Source organism: Buteo buteo, chromosome 17, assembly GCF_964188355.1.
Source record: "Buteo buteo chromosome 17, bButBut1.hap1.1, whole genome shotgun sequence".
Classification (NCBI taxonomy): Eukaryota; Metazoa; Chordata; class Aves; order Accipitriformes; family Accipitridae; genus Buteo; species Buteo buteo.
In genome coordinates this window covers 13612643-13636180 of record NC_134187.1, presented here as the reverse complement: position 1 = coordinate 13636180, position 23538 = coordinate 13612643, and the positions used below count along the sequence as shown (strand labels likewise).

Here is a 23538-nt window from a genome sequence, read left to right as displayed (position 1 = left end):
TGCAACAGTGTGAAATTTAAAAAGGAAAACCAGACTAAGTCGTTTCCTGACTCAGAATCCTTTACAAGATTGTCTAGAGTCAAAGTTCAAGAGGACAGATTGAATCATTCTCACCCCTTATTCCAAGACCACTGTAACTACAAGCTGCATAAACTGAAGAGACACTAAGTTGTAATGCTGCAGACATTTTTTCTACCAGTTAGAACATTGGGGTTTATATTTTTTTTACAATGTTTTCCCTCTGTTCAGAAGTTCATTAATTAGTCAGTACTTGAAACTTTTTAATATTACGTGGGAACAAAATAGTTTAATAAGTTGCATCATAACCTTGTTCAATCAGTTAATTTAAGGCAAATTATGTCTACATACTGTGTTCTATAGAGAAGTAAACTAGATAGCACACATTTAAACTGTATTTCATAACAACAACTACATATCTACAGAATTCCAGTAACTCTATTCATACTAATAACCCATTTAAAAAATAAATGCTAGAACTAAAAGGCCCAATAAACTCACTTAAATGACCAAGAACTTCAGTTCTCTCTGATTCACATGAAACAACAACTGCCAGAAGCTGAAACGATTTGGACTGGGGGCAGACTCATCCCATTTCTAAAAACAACTTTTTAAATTAGTAAGAACATGTTACTTAGACTTAAGTTGTACAATTTCATAAGTATACTATTCTCATTAGTAGACTTTTTCATCAACACACATTTAATTCTATTACATTAATAAAATAGAGTTTTAGGGACTGTACTTAGCAATGTGACAGCTTACTATGTGACTAATCAGTTTTGTAACAGGGAAACAGCTTCAGAAAAAGTTAGATCAAATATACGGTGTATTTTTATAAGTATATGGGATTTGTGTATATAGGATTTGCTCTTATGCCCATTTTGTAGTTGTCCAAAGACAAACATTTTAAAGACATACAGTATTATCTGTTCTGCAACCTGAGGCAGGGGGCGGGGGGAGTTGAACCTGCACATACCTGATCCTAGCACTGGAAAGTTCTGTCTGCCATGGGAATAAAGATTCAAACCACATAATTCCATTTTTCAACAGCAGACAAAACTAAGTTCTTAACCCATAACTTCACATCTTTACTACTAGATCACTGGTGAAATGTTTTATTCTAACTGTCATTTTGCCTCTTGGCACATAAGTCAGTTTCTTGAACAAACCAGCCAACCACAATAACAAAATAAAAAGCCAAAACCAAGAACAAACAACCCTTCAGAAAGAAGAGGAACATGTTTATGAACACCAAAGAAGTATCATAACCACATTTAAGACAACCCTCCTTCCCTCCCTCCCACATTATAAATCTTACCGAAACGAAAGAGAAAATTGGAATATATTTTACCAATTTTATAAACACTGCAATCATTTCTCTTCATGGTCCTAACTGTTACCTTAAAAAAAAGCATAAGACAAGTGTTTTCACACCATAGCTAACTAACTGTGTTCCTAATACTACCAACACAAGAAAAAGGGCACAGGTAAGTATTAGATATCATGAAATCATAACTTCTGCTCAGAAAGGACTGAAGTGATAAGTATTATAAGCTAGGAAAAGTGTCAGCGGAACAACTTGATGAATTAAAAAACCCTCTTCTACATGGAGACTTATCCAAATGGGACTATTAAAACTCTGAAGTAAAAAACTTAACTACAATGCTGGAAGACTACCAAAAAAAAAAAAAAAAAAATCTATTAGCTACTCCAAAAAATACCCCTCTGAAGTAAGTCTTCAAAGTCTATTGTAAAATATGAAATAATGAATCTGCCCAATTCTTTATGGGCACCGAACAATACACTTCAAAACTAATTTCATAATTTGAAATGTTTGAAAGAAACACTGTAGAAGCAAAAAATTCTTTTAATTAATACACAGAACATTATTATGATGTTCAAGGAAGACTCTCTTATGAAAATTTATATGAAATTGACAGTAAACTAACATTTTATGCTGAAATGAAAGAACAGCAAAGTCTGGATTTAAAGCTTTTCATAATTCTACCTTAGCAAGCTGCATAAGAATCAGTATCAAGAAGATTGATGATTTTGAAGTTACTGACTGCTTAAGTGTTAAATTATGTTTCAAAACAAATACAGAAAAATGTAATTGCTTCCAGGGAGCTAAACACTTGTATTATTAATTTCCCAACACTGGCTGTTACTACAAACCAGTTAGACTTGTACTTACACCTGTGAAAATCTGGGCAGTTTCAGGTCAGAAAAGGCCATGCTTCCTCTTATGTGTAATGGGGACAAGAACATTTAAAGTCCCTACTTTCCTGATAATAACCAAAAGAGACCAAAAGGTTTCCATGAATGGCACATAGTAGAGCAGAATATGAATACTGGTCAAGTACATAAAAAACAAAGCTGCTCTATTGATTACAAGTAATAATCAACAGCAGATTGCCATATATGGAAACTAATTTAAGTATTAACCTAAAAATCTTCTTTTTTTTTTTTTTAAAGTTAATATCCATTGACGCATCCTTACCAAGCTTCAGGCAACAAGAAAGCATATTCATGTGGTGAAGTAGTCTCTGGAAAATTGGAGAGAATTGCTTGTCTGTGTGGAAGTAAAGCTGATCCATGGAAAGTGAACAAAATTTCCAGGGCTCTGACATTGCTTTCCTAAAGAGCAAAACATTATGTTGCAGAACTAGCTTAAGACTGATTTAGACTGAAAATGAGCAAGAAATGTAAGCTTAGGTCATACAACAAACATTTCATTTGAAAATTTTCTTTAGCAATAAAGAAAATTAGCTCAGGGTCACTGCATTTATTTATTCACAATCAAATAAATACACCCCCCACCTCTTAAATTCCCACTGAGGTTCAGCCAAGTTTGAAGGGGGGGGGGGGGGGGGGGGGGGGGGGCAATGCACTTAAGTGCAAACAGCAATACCAAAACAAAATTATATTCTAGCAAAATAAATATTAATACCCGAGCATAAGTTCTTGCTGAAAGTACAATATTCTGATTTCTGAACTTCTTGAAGAATTCACCATCGTAGTTCTGTTCAGCTGCATGAGGCCCTCCAAGGATTTCCTAAAACAAACAAACAAAAAAACCCACCAAACCTTATAAGGGATATTTTTAGGCAAGATTTAGAAAAGCATCAAAAAGTCTATACATTTCTTTATCTTAGGATGAATAATTATGAGATACATGTGGAAAAGCATGCTGGCTTTTATTTGTTTCACTATGAGAAAAACAGATGCATTTTTCATTGATAAACTAAGACAATTCTCTGCCTTAATTAGTGTTTAGACATCATTAGTTAAAGAGATGTGGTAAAAGTTATTATGTAACTTGCGCCAACTGCAAAATTAAAATTAAAAAACTAAGCAAAATACAGTTTGACATTCCAAAAACTTTCACTTTGGCAAGCTCATGGAAGAAAAAGATGTGTTATAGAATCTGAATAGAACTTGCTAATTAGACTGACAGAGGGAAATTGTAGTAATCCTGCACCATACTCCTCATCCCATGTTGTTGCATAACTTAATTCCCTGCAGACACAGCATGTTCAAAGCAGGCTTCTGCCCAACTATACCTCTCAACACTAGAAGCCAGCCATTTGCAACAACAGTAAAACAGGAGAAACAGGATAGCTTGAACAGAAAACAGCTTACTTTTTCTCAAGTGAAAGACTGTAGGATTTCAAGAAGACTATAAACATTAATACTACCATATATAACAAAAAAGATATGACAATGTGACGAAAGAGTCACAGGAACACCTATGGAATGAGAATTCAAAAGAACTGTAGCCAGTTAACAAGTTTGCTCACCTCATAGGTTTCAAGGCGATCAAGGTAAGTTAACAGCTTCAGCCTGCTACGGCAGAGTTCTTTTTGTTCCAGTGTCAGCCTGTGTTCAAAACAGGAATTTTCATGCTTGCAGTTGATCTTGTACATCATGTGCATATGAAGACAATGGTTACACATTTTAGTGACTGTGCACTGGAATATATCAAGAAATTAAGTAAAACAAGAACTTTAACACAATATAATGCCAATTAAAATTTAAACCACTTTCCTATTAGGAATAAAATATATGAGAGTAATTACATTCTTGCAACTGTGTAGTTATAATAAACCTATAACTCTGAATAAAACATGGCCTAACATGTCATTTACTTTGAGAAGTTTACTGATAAGAGCAGTTCTTGATGCTTCTTGGCCTCTTTTTCTCTTCTAGTATCCATTTCTTCCTCTGGTGATAAAAGGTCTTCATAGGGAATTTCAATGTCCACCTCCCCTGGTAAGATAAATCTGGAAGACAAAACCAATAATGTTGATTAAAAGAAAAAGATATAACAAACTAGGTTTTGAATAAACATACTAACAGAGCTTTCCATTTATGTCTTGACTAAAAATCTAAGCTTTTAAAAAATAAAAGATAATACTGAGTTTTGCTGTCGTAAAGCAGCAGACACTCATCACAAGCCAACAAGAGGCATCATCTCATTTCCACTCCCTCCCTAAAACAAACCAAAAAAAACAAAGCACAAACCACACAGCTACGATGGTTGATAAAAGTTTCTAAATACCACAAGTAGCACTGGGATTGGCAACAGCTCCGCAGCGTACAATGGTAATATATGACTGCACAAAGAAAGAACGGCTTCTTCTATTTCTACCACCAGGAACTGAATAGTGAGAACTGTCTCTGCATGTATTTCCTGACTGACCCACTGTGTTTTTCGTTGTTCCCCTCCCCACTTGAACAACAGAGGATTATTACAACAATTAAGACATACAACAAAATGCATTTATAGGGGTAGCTGCAGATTCCAGAAGTGGAACAGAAACAGATTCTCATAGGAAAAAAGTGACATCAGAAATTATGCTGAAGAAAATAAAGGGCATCCAGAGAAGAAGGAAAATGCAGTACAAAATAAACAGTGATTTTACCTTTTACAAAGGCAAAGTGAGAATAGGTACCTTGTGGACATCTTTAGAATACTTCGATTCAAAGAATTACCTTTCTTTATGTCCTGCAAAAGCATCTTAACATTGTCATTAGTGGTTGATAAAATTTTACCAAATTATTAGAAAAGACTTCATACACCATTCTTTGAAAAGAAAACAAACAAAAAAATACTCTTCTCACACCTGCCACCATCTTCTCCTTTTCCTATGGCCACAAGAGCCTCCAAGTCTGTGCCTTTCAAGCCATACTGAAGTAGCTTCTTAGCAGCATCCACATTCTCTGGAACTCTTTCCAAGCATTCATGAAGAACCCATGCACGCTTCTTAATTTTACTCTGTCCAAGAACAAGAGCATACACAACGTTATATACTTCAATCCAAAGCAATAAAACCAGAGATGTTAAAATCTTCCAGTGTGTCTCTTCCACTTTAGAAAACGTCAAGTTAATCTGATGATTGACAATGTGAACCAACAAAAGAGGTGAGAATGCAAAAAAACCATAAATCCCTCAGAGTATATGTGGCAGAAAACGACACAGAAATGCCAAATAATTTAGCAGAACTTTCACAATAACTGGAACAGAAGTTATTATTTGTATCCCCTAACTAATAACAATCCTCCTTACACTACATAAAATGTGTTGGTTTGGGGCTAAAATGCAGTTTTTATAAACCAAGTGTATTCCACAATAGCACTAGAGTCATTTTCAGTATCAATCTCTTCACATACCAATAGGATTCTGTGACAGAAGAGACACACAAGGGTCACAAAATATTATTGGCATTATCTGCTGATCTTCAGTTGAGATTACATAGCACATGAAGAATGGCTACTTGTAAAAATCTTATTTTGACATTCAATTAATATCTGACTTGGAAAAAAAACCCCAAATTAGATTATATTTCTCTTGACCTCTTGGACGACTTTACCCTATAGCACCATTAGGTTGTGCAGCTTTGACAATGCTTGTCTGCTGAGTTTGAAGTCTTCCAAGCCAAAAAAACCACGTTGGATTCTACTGAAAAGCTCCACTTACAGGTAGCAGAGTTCACTGTAACTTTTGTTATTCAAACTTTGCTATATAGCTACCAATACCAACCTCACCTTCCCATTTAATTTTCTAAAATACTTGGACACTAGTTAAATACTTTGTATTTCCAATTATTATTAATTTGCCAGGCAACAATGTACTGCTGCATGTGGAGAGATATTACATCAGAGAAAGCAAGCTGCTATTAACAGAAATTACAAGATACTTGAAATATTTACATTAACTTCCAAGGTCTCTAGATCAGGCCTTCAGTTAAATTAACAAGATCACTCTCTTCCACATGACATGAAATGGAATTTGCAGGACAGCTCTCCAAATTGCCACCAATTTATGTTGCATAAATTAGAACACAATTAAGAACTCAATTTCTGCAAAGCTAACGCAGCCATTCTGATAAGCCTAAAAGTCACAAAAAAACAAACCCACCAAGTAGTCTTGAATTGAAGCAACATTAACAGCCGACTTCCTCCACTGTCTTTGATATACAAGATCAGAATCAAGGCCATATGCTTGAGCCAAAGACAAAGCTTCCCCATATTCTTCATTATCAATCTAAAAAGCAAACACATGAAAATGAAAGTCATCTGATTTCCATATGAAATGATCATTTATTAATTATTAATTTTGTGTGTTGAAACAGGTAGAGGCATAATTACTGTGGGTATGTTTAAGCAGGTAGGAAAGAGAATGGCTCAAGATACAGATGAGTAAGACTCAGATCTTATGGTCACCTCTAGAAAATGAGAGATTTTTCCTCAAGAAAACGAAAGAAGTTATTTAGGTAACCGGTATGACATAAGCACTCCGTGGAAACTCTAACAGCTATAGGCTGGTTTACCATCAGAACAACTGAAATGGCTAGACAAAGTACTGCATAAAGTAGTCTTAAAAATGAAGAAATATGTGTTCAGTAAGAGTGAGTCACAGGCCTAATTTGTATTTATGCCTGAAAAAACATTCAAGTAAACTACATTCACATCACACCATTCCCTGGCCAATAACAAGCCAAACTAATTTCATTCAACATATTTGCCAGGTCCTTCATTATTTGTAAACACTCACGAGTACACTTCCAAGTCTGGCCAAGCTAATGATGTGCAGTGTCTCCTCAGCAACCTTCAGACACCATCTCATTTGAGTTTATAATAATGCTAGTTTTAAACAGTGATCCCTTTGATTAGGTAACACAGTACACTCTCAGCTAAGAGACCCTTAGAAATACGTGTCTAAATCCTTCTGTTAACATAGCAAGAATTAACAGAAAAATAAAAAGTTCTTTCTAAATAAAGCTGATTAAGAGAGATATGACCTTTCCTTCTATACTTACTTTTCTCTGGTACAGTTCCTCTGGAGTCGTGGATCTCAAACTGACAAGGCGGAAATTCTTTGTAATAGTACGTGGACGTTTCCGTGGAGGAGCAAATCGTTCCATTTCTGTCACAAAGTACAGGCCTTGCTTTAGGTAGCTAAAGTATCTGTCCTTAGCAGAATTTTCATCATCCGAGTCAGAGTCATCTTCTCCCTCATCTTCATCACCAGGCCTGCTCTCCAAGCGTGATCTTTTTGGAACAAGTTTTATCTCACACTGCACAGAAAATACAAATATGAAGTGTCCACCTAGTACACCTCAACTAGTTTGATAAGAATTGAGTACATCTCCACTTCCAGTACTTCAAATTTCAGAATCAACATCCTTCTTCCCCTTCTCCTTTAAACCTTTTATTTCTCAGCTTGCTTAACGTGCCCCACAAACCCTGACTACATCTGTCTCCTAAATCTGAGGCTTCATCCCTTAAATACTGAAGCAAGAGTGAAGGCTTCTTAATAGTAACCTGCTATTACACTAGACGTGCTACACCACCCCAGGCAGGACAGAACTATGGAGACATCTTTGTACACTGCTATACAGCTTACTGCAGCATACAGCAATGTTTTCAACTCTTACAGTTTGCAAAGCAAGGTTTTCTGTTCAATGCAAATGGAATCTCAGACTACATCCTTAGGCTGTTAATATGCCAGTCACTGGCTGTATCTTATTTCCAGAATAATAAAACTTGCCAAAAACATACATGCAAGTTTTGGTACGTATTGAGATATTCTGATAAATATTATTTTAAGCTGTTGTTTAAGATGTTTAAAACCTATTTCAGTATAAGCCTTAGGAAAGAGTAATTTTCTCAGTTTCAGAGAAAATTCCTGGTAAACTTCATTATGTTATGCTCCCTCCTGGAATCCTACTAATGATGAACAAAAAATAGATCGCTTACATGGCTTTGTCTTAATTTAAATGTGTTCCTCGTTTCTTTTAAATACACTCCCTCTGTAAGAGGCACTGTTTCAAAATGGGAGAGGGATGCTTGCAGTATTCTTCAAATGCACTAACATACAAAGCAGTGAAAACTGTCAACATGAACTATTTCCTGCAGCAAGATTTCCTCTCAGACTGAGCCTTCTCGGAGTTCTGCTACTACTCTCCACAAGTTTTGACAAGTTTTTATTAAGACAGTTAAGTTGCAGCAAGTTCAGATTTTCCCTGCAATACCTACCTAGAGATAAGGAAACAGAATCACTTTTTCTATTAGTAATGATAATAATATATTTATTTTTTAACCACACCACACACACCACCCTTAGGATTACACACACAAAAGCAAAGCTTTCCAGAAAGGTATCTGCTTGTGCACCTTCCTCACCTCCAGACTTAGAAATCCTCCATCATGAGCCGAAGTGACCTGAGGAGAACTCTCAAACCATTCACATGACTTTCCCAGCAAGTTTCTTAACGTCTTGACTGATGACACAGTCAATGCACCAGAGCAACGAGCCAAGATGACAGAATTATCTGCCCACCAATTTACATCTATCAATGGGTAATAGGATTCTTTATCTAAAATAAATAAGAATGCACCAGACAATGAAAAACAAACACCAGGTAAGAACAGAAGTAGCTTCAATTACTAAAAGATTTCATCTGATGGCCTAATTTAACAAACTTTTATTATTGTATATACATCCTTGGTTCACTAAGTTTGTAGTTTAGATCAATTACATTTTACTAAATCAGTTCTGCATTAAATAAAGCTGTTGAGGAGGAAAAAAAAAATCACTTAATTGTGATTGTAATTATTTTTTAATATTATTTGGAAAAAGAATTCACAGTAAACTGATTTACTTGCACAAAATATGACAAATTTTAGATATTTGATAAAGATCTGCTTCAATACTTCCCAGGCCATCCTTGACCAAGTCTCCCTGGCAACAAACAAAATACTGATGAAAATCAAGGTTACACTGCTTTTGAGGACAAGTGACAACTATGAACAAGGCTCCTGAAACAGCCTACAAGATGAGGTTGTTAAGAAGATTAACCAACAACACAAACAAACAAAAGTCACCATAACTGAGGATGGAAGCTGCGACATTTCTAAGACTGCTTTGATTATGGTAACTGGATGTTGGGACAAAATGTTCAGCAGAGACTTAGCTCACTTGTTCACTACAGTGTCATTTCCCACCTCTCCGATGAAAATGATCTTTCCCCAAACAGCACTGAGAAACAGATCAGCTTACCACTTTTCTACCACTTGGGTGCTTAGTCAGCAGCCTACCCATGAAGGTCAAATGAGTTAACCCAAAGACAGGATCACCAAGAAAAACAGTACAAGAACAAGGATCTTTTAGTAATATAGATGTATACAAGCAGTAGTGAATGGATCATGGAATAGCTATTGATCTCTGCACTCTTGGAAGAGCCATGCAATAACCAGGTGATAAATGGCTGCACATGATAGCCTGGATTTTGGGAAAACAATAATGAGACTGACATGAGGCAAATCCAGTTGGAGGAAACAAAGCCCTTTTGGTTTAGAATTTTAAACTAATATCTTTAAATTACATTAGCTTTCAAGACTAATTAATTAGACATTCATAGAAACAAAAGGTAGAGGTAAGTTTAGGTTTTAAACTGTCAACTAATAATGTGTCACCTACAATATTATGATGTAGTGGCTTCTGATACAAGCTGAGACGTCTGCTGGATGTTCAGCATTCTACAGTCATAATCATATGATTAATAATAAATTAAGTCCTGCACTGAAATAACATTTTATTTATGGTTATGGCTACAAAAGTATTCCTAAGAGAATTTTAAAGAAAAACTATTATGACACTTATTTAGCCATGCCATGCCGCAAATTCAAATCATACGTATAATTTTGGCAACTGTTCTAATTGAGATTTAATTAAGCCATTTCAGATCTTTGTATATTCACATAAATATTTTTAACTGCACAATAGTATAAAATAATGATTTAACTGTACCACACACCTTTTATTTTCTTTCTTTTTTCACTAGATAGTCTCCAGTCTGGGTTGATCTCATCATAACCAGGCTAAAAACAAAAAAAGTGTGAGACAAAAAGAGTAAGTATATGTAAGTAAATCTTTGTAACACAGATGATCTGGGTTTTTTATTCTATTGCTGATCCACACACTTTTCAATGAAAATGCTCTCCATAAATTCAAATTTTTCCTGAACGTAAAACATACAGCTGCCATAGTGACATTGTACTTTCCTCCAGACAGTTAAATTATTAAAAAAAAAAAACCAAACCCCAAACATAGCAAAATAGACTTCTGGATTCCTAAAACACCCTATTAGAAGAGTACCATCAGACCTGGCCTAGTCAGCATTAAACAGTAATCATACCCTAAAGATTTCTGAAATAAAGGCTCTCCAGCAATCAGAAGCCCACCAAGTGTTTGCTTTTTATGTCTATACAGAGGACCGCAAGCATATAAAAGAAAAATCTCCAAAATAGTCCTCCTGTTTGCTCTGTGTAGTGTTCCTGAGTACTAGCCTAGTACAGTTCTGTTAAGTATTTACTCTGGTTATTTTCATAATTATAAAGTCCCTTCCAAGACTAGTGCAGCAAGAGAAACAGCAGTATTTAATGATGCAATACAATGTTTAGAATTAGTAAGCTGTTGCTGCATTGGGGTTTTTTAAACTTTATTTAAGTAATATCAGAATACATAGGAACTAGACAAATATAGATGACAATAATCCTGCCCCTAACCGCAATGCAGCAGAAGTACAGGTAGATTATACAGCTTAGACAAACGAAGCAGGTTTGGGTCAAGCAGAAAGTGATTTTCAGACTTAATTTTTTAGTAGAAAGAGAACGGTGTACTAATTGAAAGTAAACATGAGGCCACTTAATTTAACAAATATGTTTGGGTAACAATTAAGTAGGAATCACACACATTATGAAAATATCCATTATATTTGGACACTAGATTCAGCTGTAAAAATCATTCTGAAAACAGCCAAAAACCAAATACTCCTTGTCATGGTTCAACCCCAGCCAGCAACTAAGCACCACACAGCTGCTCACTCACTTTCCCCCCATCCAGTGAGATGGGGAAGAGAATCAGGAAAGAAAGAAAGAAAAAAAATAAAAAGAAAAAAAAGTAAAACTCATGGGTTCAGATAACAGTTTAATAGAATAGAAAGTAAGAAACTAATAGTGATAATAATAACAATTAAAAATTACAATAATAATAATAAAAGGATTGGACTATACAAAGCATGCAATGCACAATGCCATCGCTCACCACTCGCCCACCAATGCCCAGTGTTCCCAAGCAGCAACCCCTCCCAGCCCCACTCCCCCCGTTTATATACTGGGAATGACATCACACTGTATGGAATACCCCTTTGGCCAGTTTGGGTCAGGTGCCCTGGCTGTGTCCCCTCCCAACTTCTTGTGCCCCTCCAGCCTTCTTGCTGGCTGGGCATGAGAAGCTGAAAAATCCTTGACTTTACACTAAACACTACTTAGCAACAATTGAAAACATCAGTGTGTTATCAACATTCTTCTCATACTAAACCTGAGACATAACACTATACCAGCTCGTAGAAAGAAAATTAACTCTACCCCAGCCAAAACCAGGACACTCCTTTACATCACCCTCACCAAATGATAAAGTCCTGAAAACTGCTTCGGAATACATATTCATTATAGTTAAAAACAAAGGAAAAAATACAACAATTCACTGTAAGGATCCTTGAGTAAAATCTGTATTCTCACAAAAATCTGAGGTGTACCTTAAAAATAGATATAGATAGATAGATAGATATGCATACATACACACACACTATGCTTTTGCCAACACTGGAGCAGAAATTTTGTTTGTTTGTTTTTTAAAAGTACTTCCCTAAGTAAGCTTGGAACTACATTTCTTGGGTGGGGTAGGTTAACGCCAGCCAGCAGCTAAGCACCATGCAGCCACCTGCTCACTCCCCTCTCCAGTGGGACAGTGGAGGGAGAGTAAAAGCAAGAACAGTCACGGGTCAAGACAAAGACAGTTTAATAAGCTAAGGCAAGCCAGAAAAAAAAAATAAATAAATAAAAACAAGTGATGCAAAGGCAGTCATTCATCATCTCCCACAAGTACACTGATGCCCTCCCAGTCTCTGAGCCATGGCTAACTACTGAAAACCTCCCCCTGCTCTGTTTTTATTGCTGATCATGACCTTATATGATCTGGAATATCCCTTCTGTCAGTCCAGGCTGTGTCCCCTCCTAGGTTGTTGAACACCCCCAAACGACTCATTGGGGGACAACAGTGAGAAACAGAGAAAGCCTTGAAGCTGCGTAAGCACTACTGAACAACAGCTAAACCACTGGTGCATTAACAACACTCTTTTGGTCACAGATCCAAAACCTAGCACCATACAGGCTGCTGTGAAGAAAACAAACTCCATCCCAGCCAGAGCCAGAATAGTTTCACAGTCAATACTGCCTAACCAGATCTGACTGCTTACCTATAAGAACCAAAACTTAAGCTACACAACACCACAGCCATGTTTCCAAGTCAGTAGTCTTATTGTTGCAGTCAGAGCAAAAAGGTAACAGCACACCAGTGGTGTTCAGATGGCAACATACCATTATGTCTACAAGTATTCACTGACATAAGTCTTCCCTATAGTCAAAGGTTTTGGCCTATCTTTTTTTTGTCATTTTTCTTGAAAATGTTCATTTAACCTTATAGTCATCATGATATCCAAAGGCAGACATCTTCATTTTGTCCTCTTCCTTGTTATAGAAGCCTGTGCCTATATGTAATGTCAAGCAAGTGTTTTGTTGTGGACCTTACAGTACCTACTGTGCAATGCATAGACTGCAGAGAAATTCAATATAGTGTGGGGAAAAGCTGTCTGTGTTTCATACGAATGCATAAAACTTGAAGAATTTAAAACAGTCTACAAAAAATGGAGGAAATATTTTTGTACTGGAATCTCTAAAGGAGTCGATACACTGTGCAAAGATTTACCCTGCAAAAGGAAATTAGAGAAGAATGAGAAACTGCAAATATTTAATGATAAGATAACATGGATTTATTAATCAGCATATGCACTAAAATACAACTGTTTACTACTAAGTAGCAAATGTTCCATTCTACAGTAATTTTCTAGAAACACACTTATGTACAATAAAACCATCCAAGATGAATACTGTGTAGGAAATATTGGTGGTAATTTGTGCCATGTATGTCTAGTGATCAAAGACCCTGTTTGACTGGTTACCCTGTTTGGACTTGATGTCGCTTCATGTCATGTAGGTTTAGAACATAAGAGACAGTACTTCAAGTGATAAGCATTTACACATCCATTAGTCAAGAAATTAATGCAAGTGAAACCAGAATCCCTCACATACTACTGCGTATCATTTCAGATTTGTCACTTCTTAAAATGCAGATACATTTTCCTCATTAAAATAAAGTGTTATCTTTACCCAGAAAGTGGATTAGTTTTCTTAGAAAACTAAGTAGTTTTCAACTCCCAGTGTTTAAATTCACACTGGTCACATAAAAGTTTGCCAGTGTCTGGGCGATTCCTAACTTAAGTTCCCCTATTTAGTTTTGCAAACAATTCCTGTAGAAAGCACGTGACTTATTAATACCAATCTGATGAACAAACTATTCTGGAGCATTACCTAGCAGAAAGTAAGTTAAGTTTTGAGGGAGAAATAGATGAACACATTAGATATCCAGCAGAATTTGGTTTCAACCATGCAAAGTTACCCGTGTTGAACTCCACATTAAGTTCAACAGGGCCAAGTGCAAGGTCCTGCACCTGGGTCGGGGCAATCCCAAGCACAAATACAGGCTGGGCAATGAGTGGATTGAGAGCAGCCCTGAGGAGAAGGACTTGGGGTGTTGGTTGATGAGAAGCTCAACATGACTCAACAACGTGCGCTCACAGCCCAGAAAGCCAACCATATCCTGGGCTGCATCAAAAGAAGCCTGACCAGCAGGTCAAGGGAGGTCATTCTGCCCCTCTGCTCCGCTCTGGTGAGACCCCACCTGCAGTCCTGCGTTCAGCTCTGGGGTCCTCAGCAGAGGAAAGACAGGGACCTGTTGGAGTGGGTCCAGAGGAAGGCAATGAAAATGGTGAAAGGGATGGAACACCTCTCCTGTGAGAAAAGCATGAGAGAGTTGGGGTTGTTCAGCCTGGAGAAGAGAAGGCTCCAGGGAAACCTTATAGCAGTCTTCTAGTATATAAAGGGGGTGTACAGGACAGATGGGGAGGGACTCTTTAACAGATTGTAGTGATAGGATGAAGGACAATGGTTTTAAACTGAAAGAGCATAGATTTAGATTAGATGCAAGGAAGATGTCCTTCACTGTGAAGGTGGTGAGGCACTGCAACAGGTTGCCCAGGGAGGTTGTGGCTGCCCCATCCCTGGAAGTGTTTAAGGCCAGGTTGGATGAAGCTTTGAGCAACCTGGTCTAGTGGAAGGTGTCCCTGCCCATGGCAGGGGGGTTGGAACTAAACGATCTTTAAGGTCCCTTCCAACCCAAACCATGCTATGATTCCGTATTTGAAAACAGCCTTTCAGTCTACCTGTACCAGTGTTACCCAATTGGCACAAAAATGCCTCATGAAAAATTCACTGCAACAAAACTGTTTTGTTTTTTTCCTTAAATATTATTGTAAAAGTAAACATACGGCTCTTGAAAAAGATGGAGTTGACTGAAAAGATAGCATGTAGCTAAAGCACAGTTATCTGAACTACTCTCATCTCTTAGGAAAACACATCTCCAGAGGATTAAGATATATACTGTAAGTTTCTAAACTTCTACATCCTTCTTACCTGATCAGTTTGGTCCCATTCTCCTTGTTGTCTGAGAGATGGAATAGACCAGATCGTCAGTTTTCCTGAGAAATGAACAGCTGCCAGAAGAGCTCCATCAGGAGAAAGATTCATCTTGAAAACTCCATCCTGCCAAACATTGTCAGCAAAGTAAAAAAAAAAACCACAACAAACAAGCAAACAGCAACAACAACAAAAACACATACACATCAAGGAATACCCCAAAAAATCTCACCCCAAACTATTTTTTCTATTTTAGGAAAAAAAAAAAATTGTACAATCTTCCATCCTGAAAATCTAACATGCTTTAAATTAAAAAAAAAAAAAAAAAAATCAATTATGTCATGGAAGAGTAAAAACAACCTGTATAAAGGAAGAACACTACCATAACACTAAAAAAATCTTTAGGAATGTGAACTTCTCTATCACATTGCTATACAGCAAATAAAATCTGACAGTGTGGCATTCTTAGGGGAGTGCTGCAGACAGCAATGCAGAGCTACTTGGAGGAAAAACTGCAGGTTGCTCTCTGTTCAGAGAAAACATTCAGCAGCCTCAGTTTTCTACTGTCCTGCCTCTCAGGTCCACCCAGGGAAGACTGTTACCAAAACACAGCCCAGTACAGCTCTTTTTCCCTGGGAGCAAACTTTTGGGTGGGTGTTACTACAATTAAAAAAAAAAAAAAAAGGGGGGGGGGGAGTGGGGGGTGGGATACAAGAGATACACAGATGAACAGATGTTGGAGGAGCACATTGTTCATTTCAGGACACTGAATCAGAATTTAAGAATCTCTTGGGTAACAACAGACTAAGCAGCAATATACCTAACATCAGATTAAATCCATACAGGTAAAATAATTTAAAATCTGTAAGGAAACTTCATCAAGGCTACAAAAATTCTCCTCGATTAAGTTTTCCTTCAGATCTGGTTATCTTAAGAGGCAAAACATACTTCTAACAAAATATTTCCTTAAGGTTTCATGAAGTCCCACACAATTACAACTGGATCTATACGCTATTTCCCCAAGACAAGAGCCTATAAATATACACTCAATTTTTAAAGTCAAACTTCATGCCACTGGCAATGCATAACAATTTCTGAAAATACAATTTATATTTATTCCCCCCACCCCCAACACAACTTCTATGTTTTCAGAAAGATCATTAGGTTCTCAGAGAGTCTAGTCTTCACTGAAAGACAGCAGGATGTAGATTCCCCAAAATTATATTGTTTATAAAATCCCACTGTGTTATTCCACTTTGTTTTTAAAAACTTCCTAATAAATTAGAACTGTCCAAGTCTGCAGCTAATCAATTTTTAAGCCAGTGCCTCCCCTCTTGGAAAATACCCCAACATAAATAAAGTGCAGAAATGTTACTAGACGTCCATACAATTGAGAAGTTTTAATGGTATTTCTACAGCACATTAGTGCTAGGTATCATTTGAAGATAACAATATTCTTTTAGGGTGTGTTTGTTTAGGCTTGGGGGGGGTTTATTATTTTTATTTTATTTCTTAGGCTGTTTAAAGTTCTAGCTATGCCACAGAAGCAATGACGATCAAGTCATCTGCTCACTGCTGTACAGTGGTTTGCAGCTATTGAGACCACTGCTTAAATCCAAGCCTGAAATGTGTTTTTTAATTGAAGACAGCATTATTAAGTTTTTTTAAAACCAATTAAGAATTATTTATATTAGAAAAATTTCATAAGTATTCTCTGATTATTTTCTTAAGCAGATAGAGTACTGCAATTGCTACTGTAGTTTGCCAAGGAATTGTACATGCCTACTAATAGCAATTCTCTCTTTACGAATCAATTTGCATGCACAGAGGACAAAGAACAAAAGACTGTTAAAGGACTTAGAATGCATAGCTAAAAATATATAACCCACTCAGATAAGTGATCAGTGGTATACATCACAGATCTTAAAAAGAGTTAAACATTTACTCAGTAGTCAGTAATAATTCTCTTGCTGTTAAATTGGGATGTTGGGTGGCCATTAACACATTCAAATTTACCACCTGAGCATTGTTATCTATAGAGATTAATCAGTGCTTTGGCAAAGCAGACAATGCTGCCTCAGTAAACACCTTGTCAACTTCAGGGAACTGCAGAACAAGATACTGAAAACCTCAGCAGGTCAGCACTTCACATTTTGTGTCATTTAAGTTAGCAACACTAAGAATGAAATCCCTATACAGCTAGTTCTAGTATACAAGTCCTCTAGCTGCTGGGCCTGTCATACCTTAACACTGTTGCCTATTTCCCACTAAGAATATAAGCTATACCTCACATATTTAAACCATAATCTCTGAAATCAGATTTAAACATTCAAGGATGAATAACAATCTTTGCTTTTCTTTGTAAATTTGGTACTGCCAAGTGCAATGAAGTTGAAGTTTAATACAGCTACACTCAGTACTAGCCTTCCAGTAAAGAAAGTTTACTTCAGCCTTCTCTTTTATATTTTCAGTGAAGGAAATAAAATCTCTCCCCATTCCACCCTTGAGAGAGATTCAGGAAGATTTGTTTTCCCCTTCCAATCAAGCATGCAATTTCTTCTTTTAACCAGTCACCTAAACTTCCCAAAAATCTATTAAGGTCATTTCCAAAGTCCATATAACTTCAGACCAGCCATTTTTCCTCTCAGGAGGACACAGTGAGGGTGGTAGACAGATTCCTTACTGTTCTTTCCTTATAAAGCAAAAGAAGAGAAAACAAATTTTTTTTACGAGGAGGGAAAGGGCATGAAAAAAGGAATCAAACAAAGGCTACACACAGCTAGTAGACAAGACATAGGAGAAGGGGGTGCAGTACTGCATGGGTAACTCCTAAGTCATGTAGAAGAAAGCCACAAGCACTGTGTGTAAAGCCTTAGAAATACAGAAAGCACACACCTACACCTCAGCATGACACTCAAGATTTAACACTCATTCAGAGGAGAGTAACAAGTTTGTAAAGAACAAGTTGAATCTGATCAGCAGTTTTAATAAGTTCCCATGTGTCCTGGTAGTAGAAGTTTGACCCGTAATAAACCTTTGAAGCTACTTAGCAAAATGTTTCCATAGTATCTTGTAACAGACTGTAAAAATCAAGTCTTTGTGTCCACCCTATTTAAGGCATGAATGATTAGTTTGAATCCACCTATTTTTAATTCCCCACATTGTATGAAAATTTGGAGCTGTAAGATGAGCGGGTTTTTGTTTGTTTTCTAGTGGGAGTGGGGCCGTGCAAAAGGCTGGGTTTTGTTTTCTTGTTGTGCTCTCAGGCATATATTTGAGAAACATTGTCACAATCTACTCTCTTCTTGTAGAATATATAACACACCTAACATGCTATGATCATTACATTCATTAAAAAAATAACTAAGTGGCTTTTTACACCTTCCTTTTTGAGTAAGAGTTTACATTTAATATTGAACTCTACATCTCTAGACCTGTTCCTGTCAGTATGCTGAAAAAACAAGATTCAAGCTTCAGCAGATGAACTAGTTTTTTTTTTAAAAGCCAAGTAAATGGCAAGCTATTCCATTTGATCCTAAATGCTTATTATTTTTTACAAGTTTTATAGAAGTGTTAATTCCTAAGTTGCATAAATTAAAAAACTACTTTCAATCAGTCTCTCAGGCAGTCATTAATGAACAATTGTTAGTAAAATAAATTTGAGGTAGACCTAGACTTTAATACCTGTTCTGTTCCCCGCCTGCTATAAAATCTTAAATTCATAATCCTTAATAATCCTCTTCTCTGTGCCTGTAAGAAGAGAAACACATCGTACAATGAAAGACAAACTCATACATTGTTTTATGCACCAAAACCTAAGTCATATCTAAAGTACTACAACTTTGCAGGACTCTTTAAACTTCCATAAGACTGCCTACTTCAAAATAATGCAAGGATAATAAAATGCAGTTTGTATAACTTTGCCCATTTTGTTAGGTATGTATCATGCCACAGAAAAGCACCACCCGTTTGCAATGAAAGTAACAGCTCACTTTTAATACTAAGAAATACCTACGTAAGAGCAAATACTGGGATTTATCCTCATATACTGTAAATTGATTTCAGTGTATCCACACTGTAGTTGTTACCAACTTAAACATTTACTTCTACTAGAAGCAAAAGAAATCAAGAATCAGACTTAAACTGAAACATTTATTTCAGGTGTACTGCCTTTTGTTATGAAGTAATAAAAAGACAAAATAACTGGATTTTTTTCCAACAAAGACAGGTATCATATCCCAGTAAGCAACTAAGGAGTTAGTGTATTTCCACGCTACAATTTTTTCTTGTTGTTGTTTCTTGTTGGTTTGGGTTGTTTGGTTTTGGTTTTTTTTTTAAACCACGAGTGATAATGAAGAACTTAAAAGTTCAAATCATACTACAGAAAAAGCAAAAACAGACAGATGCTGGGGGGGAAAGAGATAACTTATTAGAAGCTCACATCATAGCTTACAAAATAGCAAAACACTGCATTAAATTCTTCTTTCAAAAAGAGACTCATATTGAACTTCCAGTTAGATAATTCTACCAGTGACAATATTCATCCAGTAAAATGAGGAATCATACTTACTGTTCTAATGTCATCTTCGTAACTAGTGACCTGTTTATAATGGGGAGAGCCTGACAGAATTCTCCAAGCAGATATCCCACAACCAGTTGCTTTAGATACTCCATCTTCATCTGTTTCACAGCCTCCTACAAGGAGAAGTCTGTAAAATATATAAAGGCATATTATGATTTCATATATTGCCACAATTTTTTTTTAACTATCTTAAGTCAGAACTATAGAAGTTTGCTTGCAGTACAAAAAGACTAAGTATAATAAGATACCTCATGGCCCCGATAAGCTTTATCAGTGAATAAACGCCCTGAAGTTTAAACAGACTTAAATATTCCTTGAGTAATACTTGTTATTTGTGGCATTATCCCTATCCATTCTCATCTCTAGCTTTCCAAATAAGGCATAATTCCCAACATTTAAAATAAAATGTTTGGCTACAAATTTGAGTTTCTCTCCCCCGCCCTCAAAGAATGACAACAATTACAGCTTAGGCTTATGAAAAGTTCTGGTCATTCTGTTTCCATTTATTTAGATGTGGTACAAAAGCTACTTCTCTTTTATTGAGGAACGAAATGTGTCAAGGTTTTTCAGTTTTGGTTTCTAAAGCCACTCCGCCAATTATAAGTGTGCATGCAATAATTTTGTTACACATAGGAGACGATATTTTAAAAACTTTGAGGGAACTCCTACAATTACTGCTGATTACCACTAAAATGTATCAAAACATTTGCCCTTTGAGCCCTTTCACCTTACTAACAAGCAGTTTTATCTTGAACTGATGATTACTTTTATGAAAACTTTGAAAACAGATGTTAAAGTTTGTTTGGAAGCATCATTTTAGTGAACAACTCATCAAAAAGTAAAGCATCTGCAAAAAAGGCACAGATTGGAAAAGCCAGAAGTTCAGCCCTGGAACACTCCTTTATCAATTTTCAGAGTCTGCATTACTATTGAAATGCTCTACCACCTAGCGGCTGACACTTATATAGCTCTCAGCTGTGATTCGAGTGAACTTCACAAGATTTCCTGCAAAAGTCAACTGAAAGAAAAAAAGAAGAAAAAATATTTCCTTCCACGTTTAATCCTATTTAAGAAGTCAGTAAAACTTAAACATTCCTAGGTATCATGCTATTCACAAACATACAGCAAGATGATTTATACCATGGATGCTTACAGTCGGTTAAGGTTCTTAAGAGTTTTAGTTATTTTGTGGTGTAAAAAGTTGCCTAAGATAGCAAAACAGAACTCACTTTCACCGTTTTCCTCAAAAACAGCAACAGGAGAGTCTCAGTCTACCATCATCATAATTAACAGGAAAATGGGTAATTTTGCATTGTTCTTACAATCAGAAAGTAAAGCATAGCACAGCTAAGTGTAATTACTTCTCCCTTAAGGAGGTGCTGTTTAACTTTAGAATATGTAAAGTTTCTGGCTAAGCATCCATGATGCAGTGGTTTCTTGCTGTAGTATACAAAGAAGAAACCATGTCATCATTTATGGAACAGATGGATTCCTATCAGAGCCAAGGAAATCTACCATGAGTAGCCCAGATTGTATTTCATACTCCTTAAAACTGGTAACATGAATAGCATGTGGAAGCAAATGTGCATCTTGAGTAATTAGGATACATTTTTTGGTAGCAATAACATAGGAAAAAAAGCAGACATAAAATTCACCTATCATAGCTTTCTGTAGATACTTAGCAAAGCAACTGGCTTATGAAGATGACAACAATTAGCAAAGCATGGTATTAGACAACCAGTGAGAGAACTCCAACACAAACACAGCAGCAAAGGAGGACTATACTTCAGCATTATATGGATTGCAGAAGAAACTTCACCATAAATACTACTTGTTAAAGAATACCACTGTTGCTCAGTAGGCACAGCAATCCCGGTGTTAAAATATCAAAGAACCCCTACAGTGTATACCTCTTTTCTGAACAAGCTAGTAATATAAGACTGCATTAAGCCTTTTATGCGACAAACTTTACATCTTAAATGAACCCAAGTTGCTTTACATTTTAACAGTTTCCAATCAACACCAACAGTTTAGTTTTGATAGTGGTTGTTCATTTTGATCAATTTGTCAGACAATTTTCAAGTAAATATTTGGACAGGAACTCAGAGGAACTTACCAAGACACCACTTTAACCCAAAATACCAGTAGGAGTACTTTGTTCTGGAAGTCATACTGAGCATGAGCTCGATCTGAGGATGTCTCTGGTACCAGGACTCTTAAAGACTACAGGGGTTGGTTAAAAATAACAGTAATGGAAAGGTAGACATTGAAAACCAGAATATTTAAGCAATTCCATACTCAAGCAACTGAGGAAATCAGAAGCAATAAGCAGGACAACATAGCAAGTTTAATTTCATTCAACTTTGGGACATCAACAAATACTAGAAACTACTTGAACAGTTTGTTATTCTTTCATGAAGAAAGTGACTTTAACTGAGGAAGGCTTGGAAGGAAGAACATCGATCCTTCAGGAACATGGAAAACAATAACACATGAGGTACAGCCACCAACGAACAACAGTTCTCAGAACTACACAAAATATTTTAGTATCAAATTTTCTGCTGATACTGGGGAAAAGTGCACTTGGGAAGAGAAAAATTTCACAGATTAAATGTCATATACTTAATAGTCCATTAGTTTGTTTCCCCTCTGCATATTTTTTATTCTCCTTCTCCCTGACATTTCCATTCTGCAACTTTCCTCTGCCTACAATTGTTCTATTGGAGAAGCTCAACACACTGTCACTGACCAAAGAACCTAAGAGTTGCCCTCAACTCATACAAAAGCCATCTTTTAGACATGCTACATAGTTCTTCTGAGGAACTTCACTTAAAAACAAAGAAGTAACAAGTTTAAGTGTCTTGCAGCACACACCCCTACCAAACAAATGAACTTTCAGCAGAGACATAGCACACCACATGAAATTCCCTGTAATGACTCAAATAAGTATTTTGCTTTAAAACCTATCTACCCTGTTGTACATGATGAAGTTTATGTCCATTTTAGCTAGCGAAGAATAAACATGTCAGGGTACTCGCATCTGAGCACACAGTCTACTATCAGTGAACATGAAATCACATCTTAAACCTCTGAAAGATGTTGGCAAGGTCAATCATTACATGTAAGTGATGAATTTCCTAACTTATTTTTAGAACAGAAAGCAAGTTTCACATGTGTCTCTTTCACAGCCTGACCACGAGGAAAGCTTTAAAAAAAAAAAAATTAAAAATCAGTAAACAAGAACTTCACAAAACTGCTAAAACACAGCTGTCAATTCCTAATAGCCAAGAGACAGCAGGCATAATCTTCTGGAAAATTAATTTATCTATAGTCTTGTGCATCCATAGGCACCTAAATTCTTCCATAAGCTCCAGCTTCCATTGAAATTTTTAATTCAGTGGCATGTTGCAACAGCAGCAATGACTAGAACTCAATTACAATTGACCACACTGTGCCAGAGGTGACTAAGAGACAAATAGTAGCACAAAGACCAAGAGAAGAATTGTCAATAATAGTGACAGCAGTAGCTCCAAAACTGCCTGAACAAGCTCTCAAAAACTCCATCAAGATACATCTTTTCAAAGAAATTTTGGAAAAACTGTCACATACAGTGCAACATATTTATAATTCAGAAGCATTTTTTAGGGTAAATGAAACTCAATGACAGCTGGAATGAAGATGTCATATCAGTTTAGACACACACAAAACACACAACCTCAAGACAAAAAGCCTTTTCCCAGGACTGCAGAGAAATTCATCATGGCAGCACATACTTA

General features: G+C 36.4%; 1 protein-coding gene across 4 annotated transcripts in view; it reads right to left on the bottom strand.

Annotated features, from left to right (window-relative positions):
- NBAS (NBAS subunit of NRZ tethering complex) overlaps positions 1 to 23538 on the bottom strand; it is a 196028-nt gene that overhangs the window by 157258 nt on the left and 15232 nt on the right. For all 4 annotated transcript variants that reach the window (XR_012653307.1, XM_075049114.1, XM_075049116.1 and 1 more), the window contains exons 10-21: positions 19751 to 19889; positions 18865 to 18930; positions 15178 to 15306; positions 10344 to 10407; positions 8710 to 8903; positions 7344 to 7601; positions 6443 to 6568; positions 5148 to 5299; positions 4170 to 4304; positions 3822 to 3900; positions 2972 to 3076; positions 2522 to 2658 (exon numbers count right to left, since the gene is read on the bottom strand). Coding sequence is in view for 3 of the 4 variants with exons in the window: in XM_075049114.1 (XP_074905215.1) it covers positions 2522 to 2658; positions 2972 to 3076; positions 3822 to 3900; positions 4170 to 4304; positions 5148 to 5299; positions 6443 to 6568; positions 7344 to 7601; positions 8710 to 8903; positions 10344 to 10407; positions 15178 to 15306; positions 18865 to 18930; positions 19751 to 19889 (1584 nt within the window). In the remaining variant the exon portion in view is untranslated. The remainder of the gene's footprint in view (positions 1 to 2521; positions 2659 to 2971; positions 3077 to 3821; positions 3901 to 4169; positions 4305 to 5147; positions 5300 to 6442; positions 6569 to 7343; positions 7602 to 8709; positions 8904 to 10343; positions 10408 to 15177; positions 15307 to 18864; positions 18931 to 19750; positions 19890 to 23538) is intronic.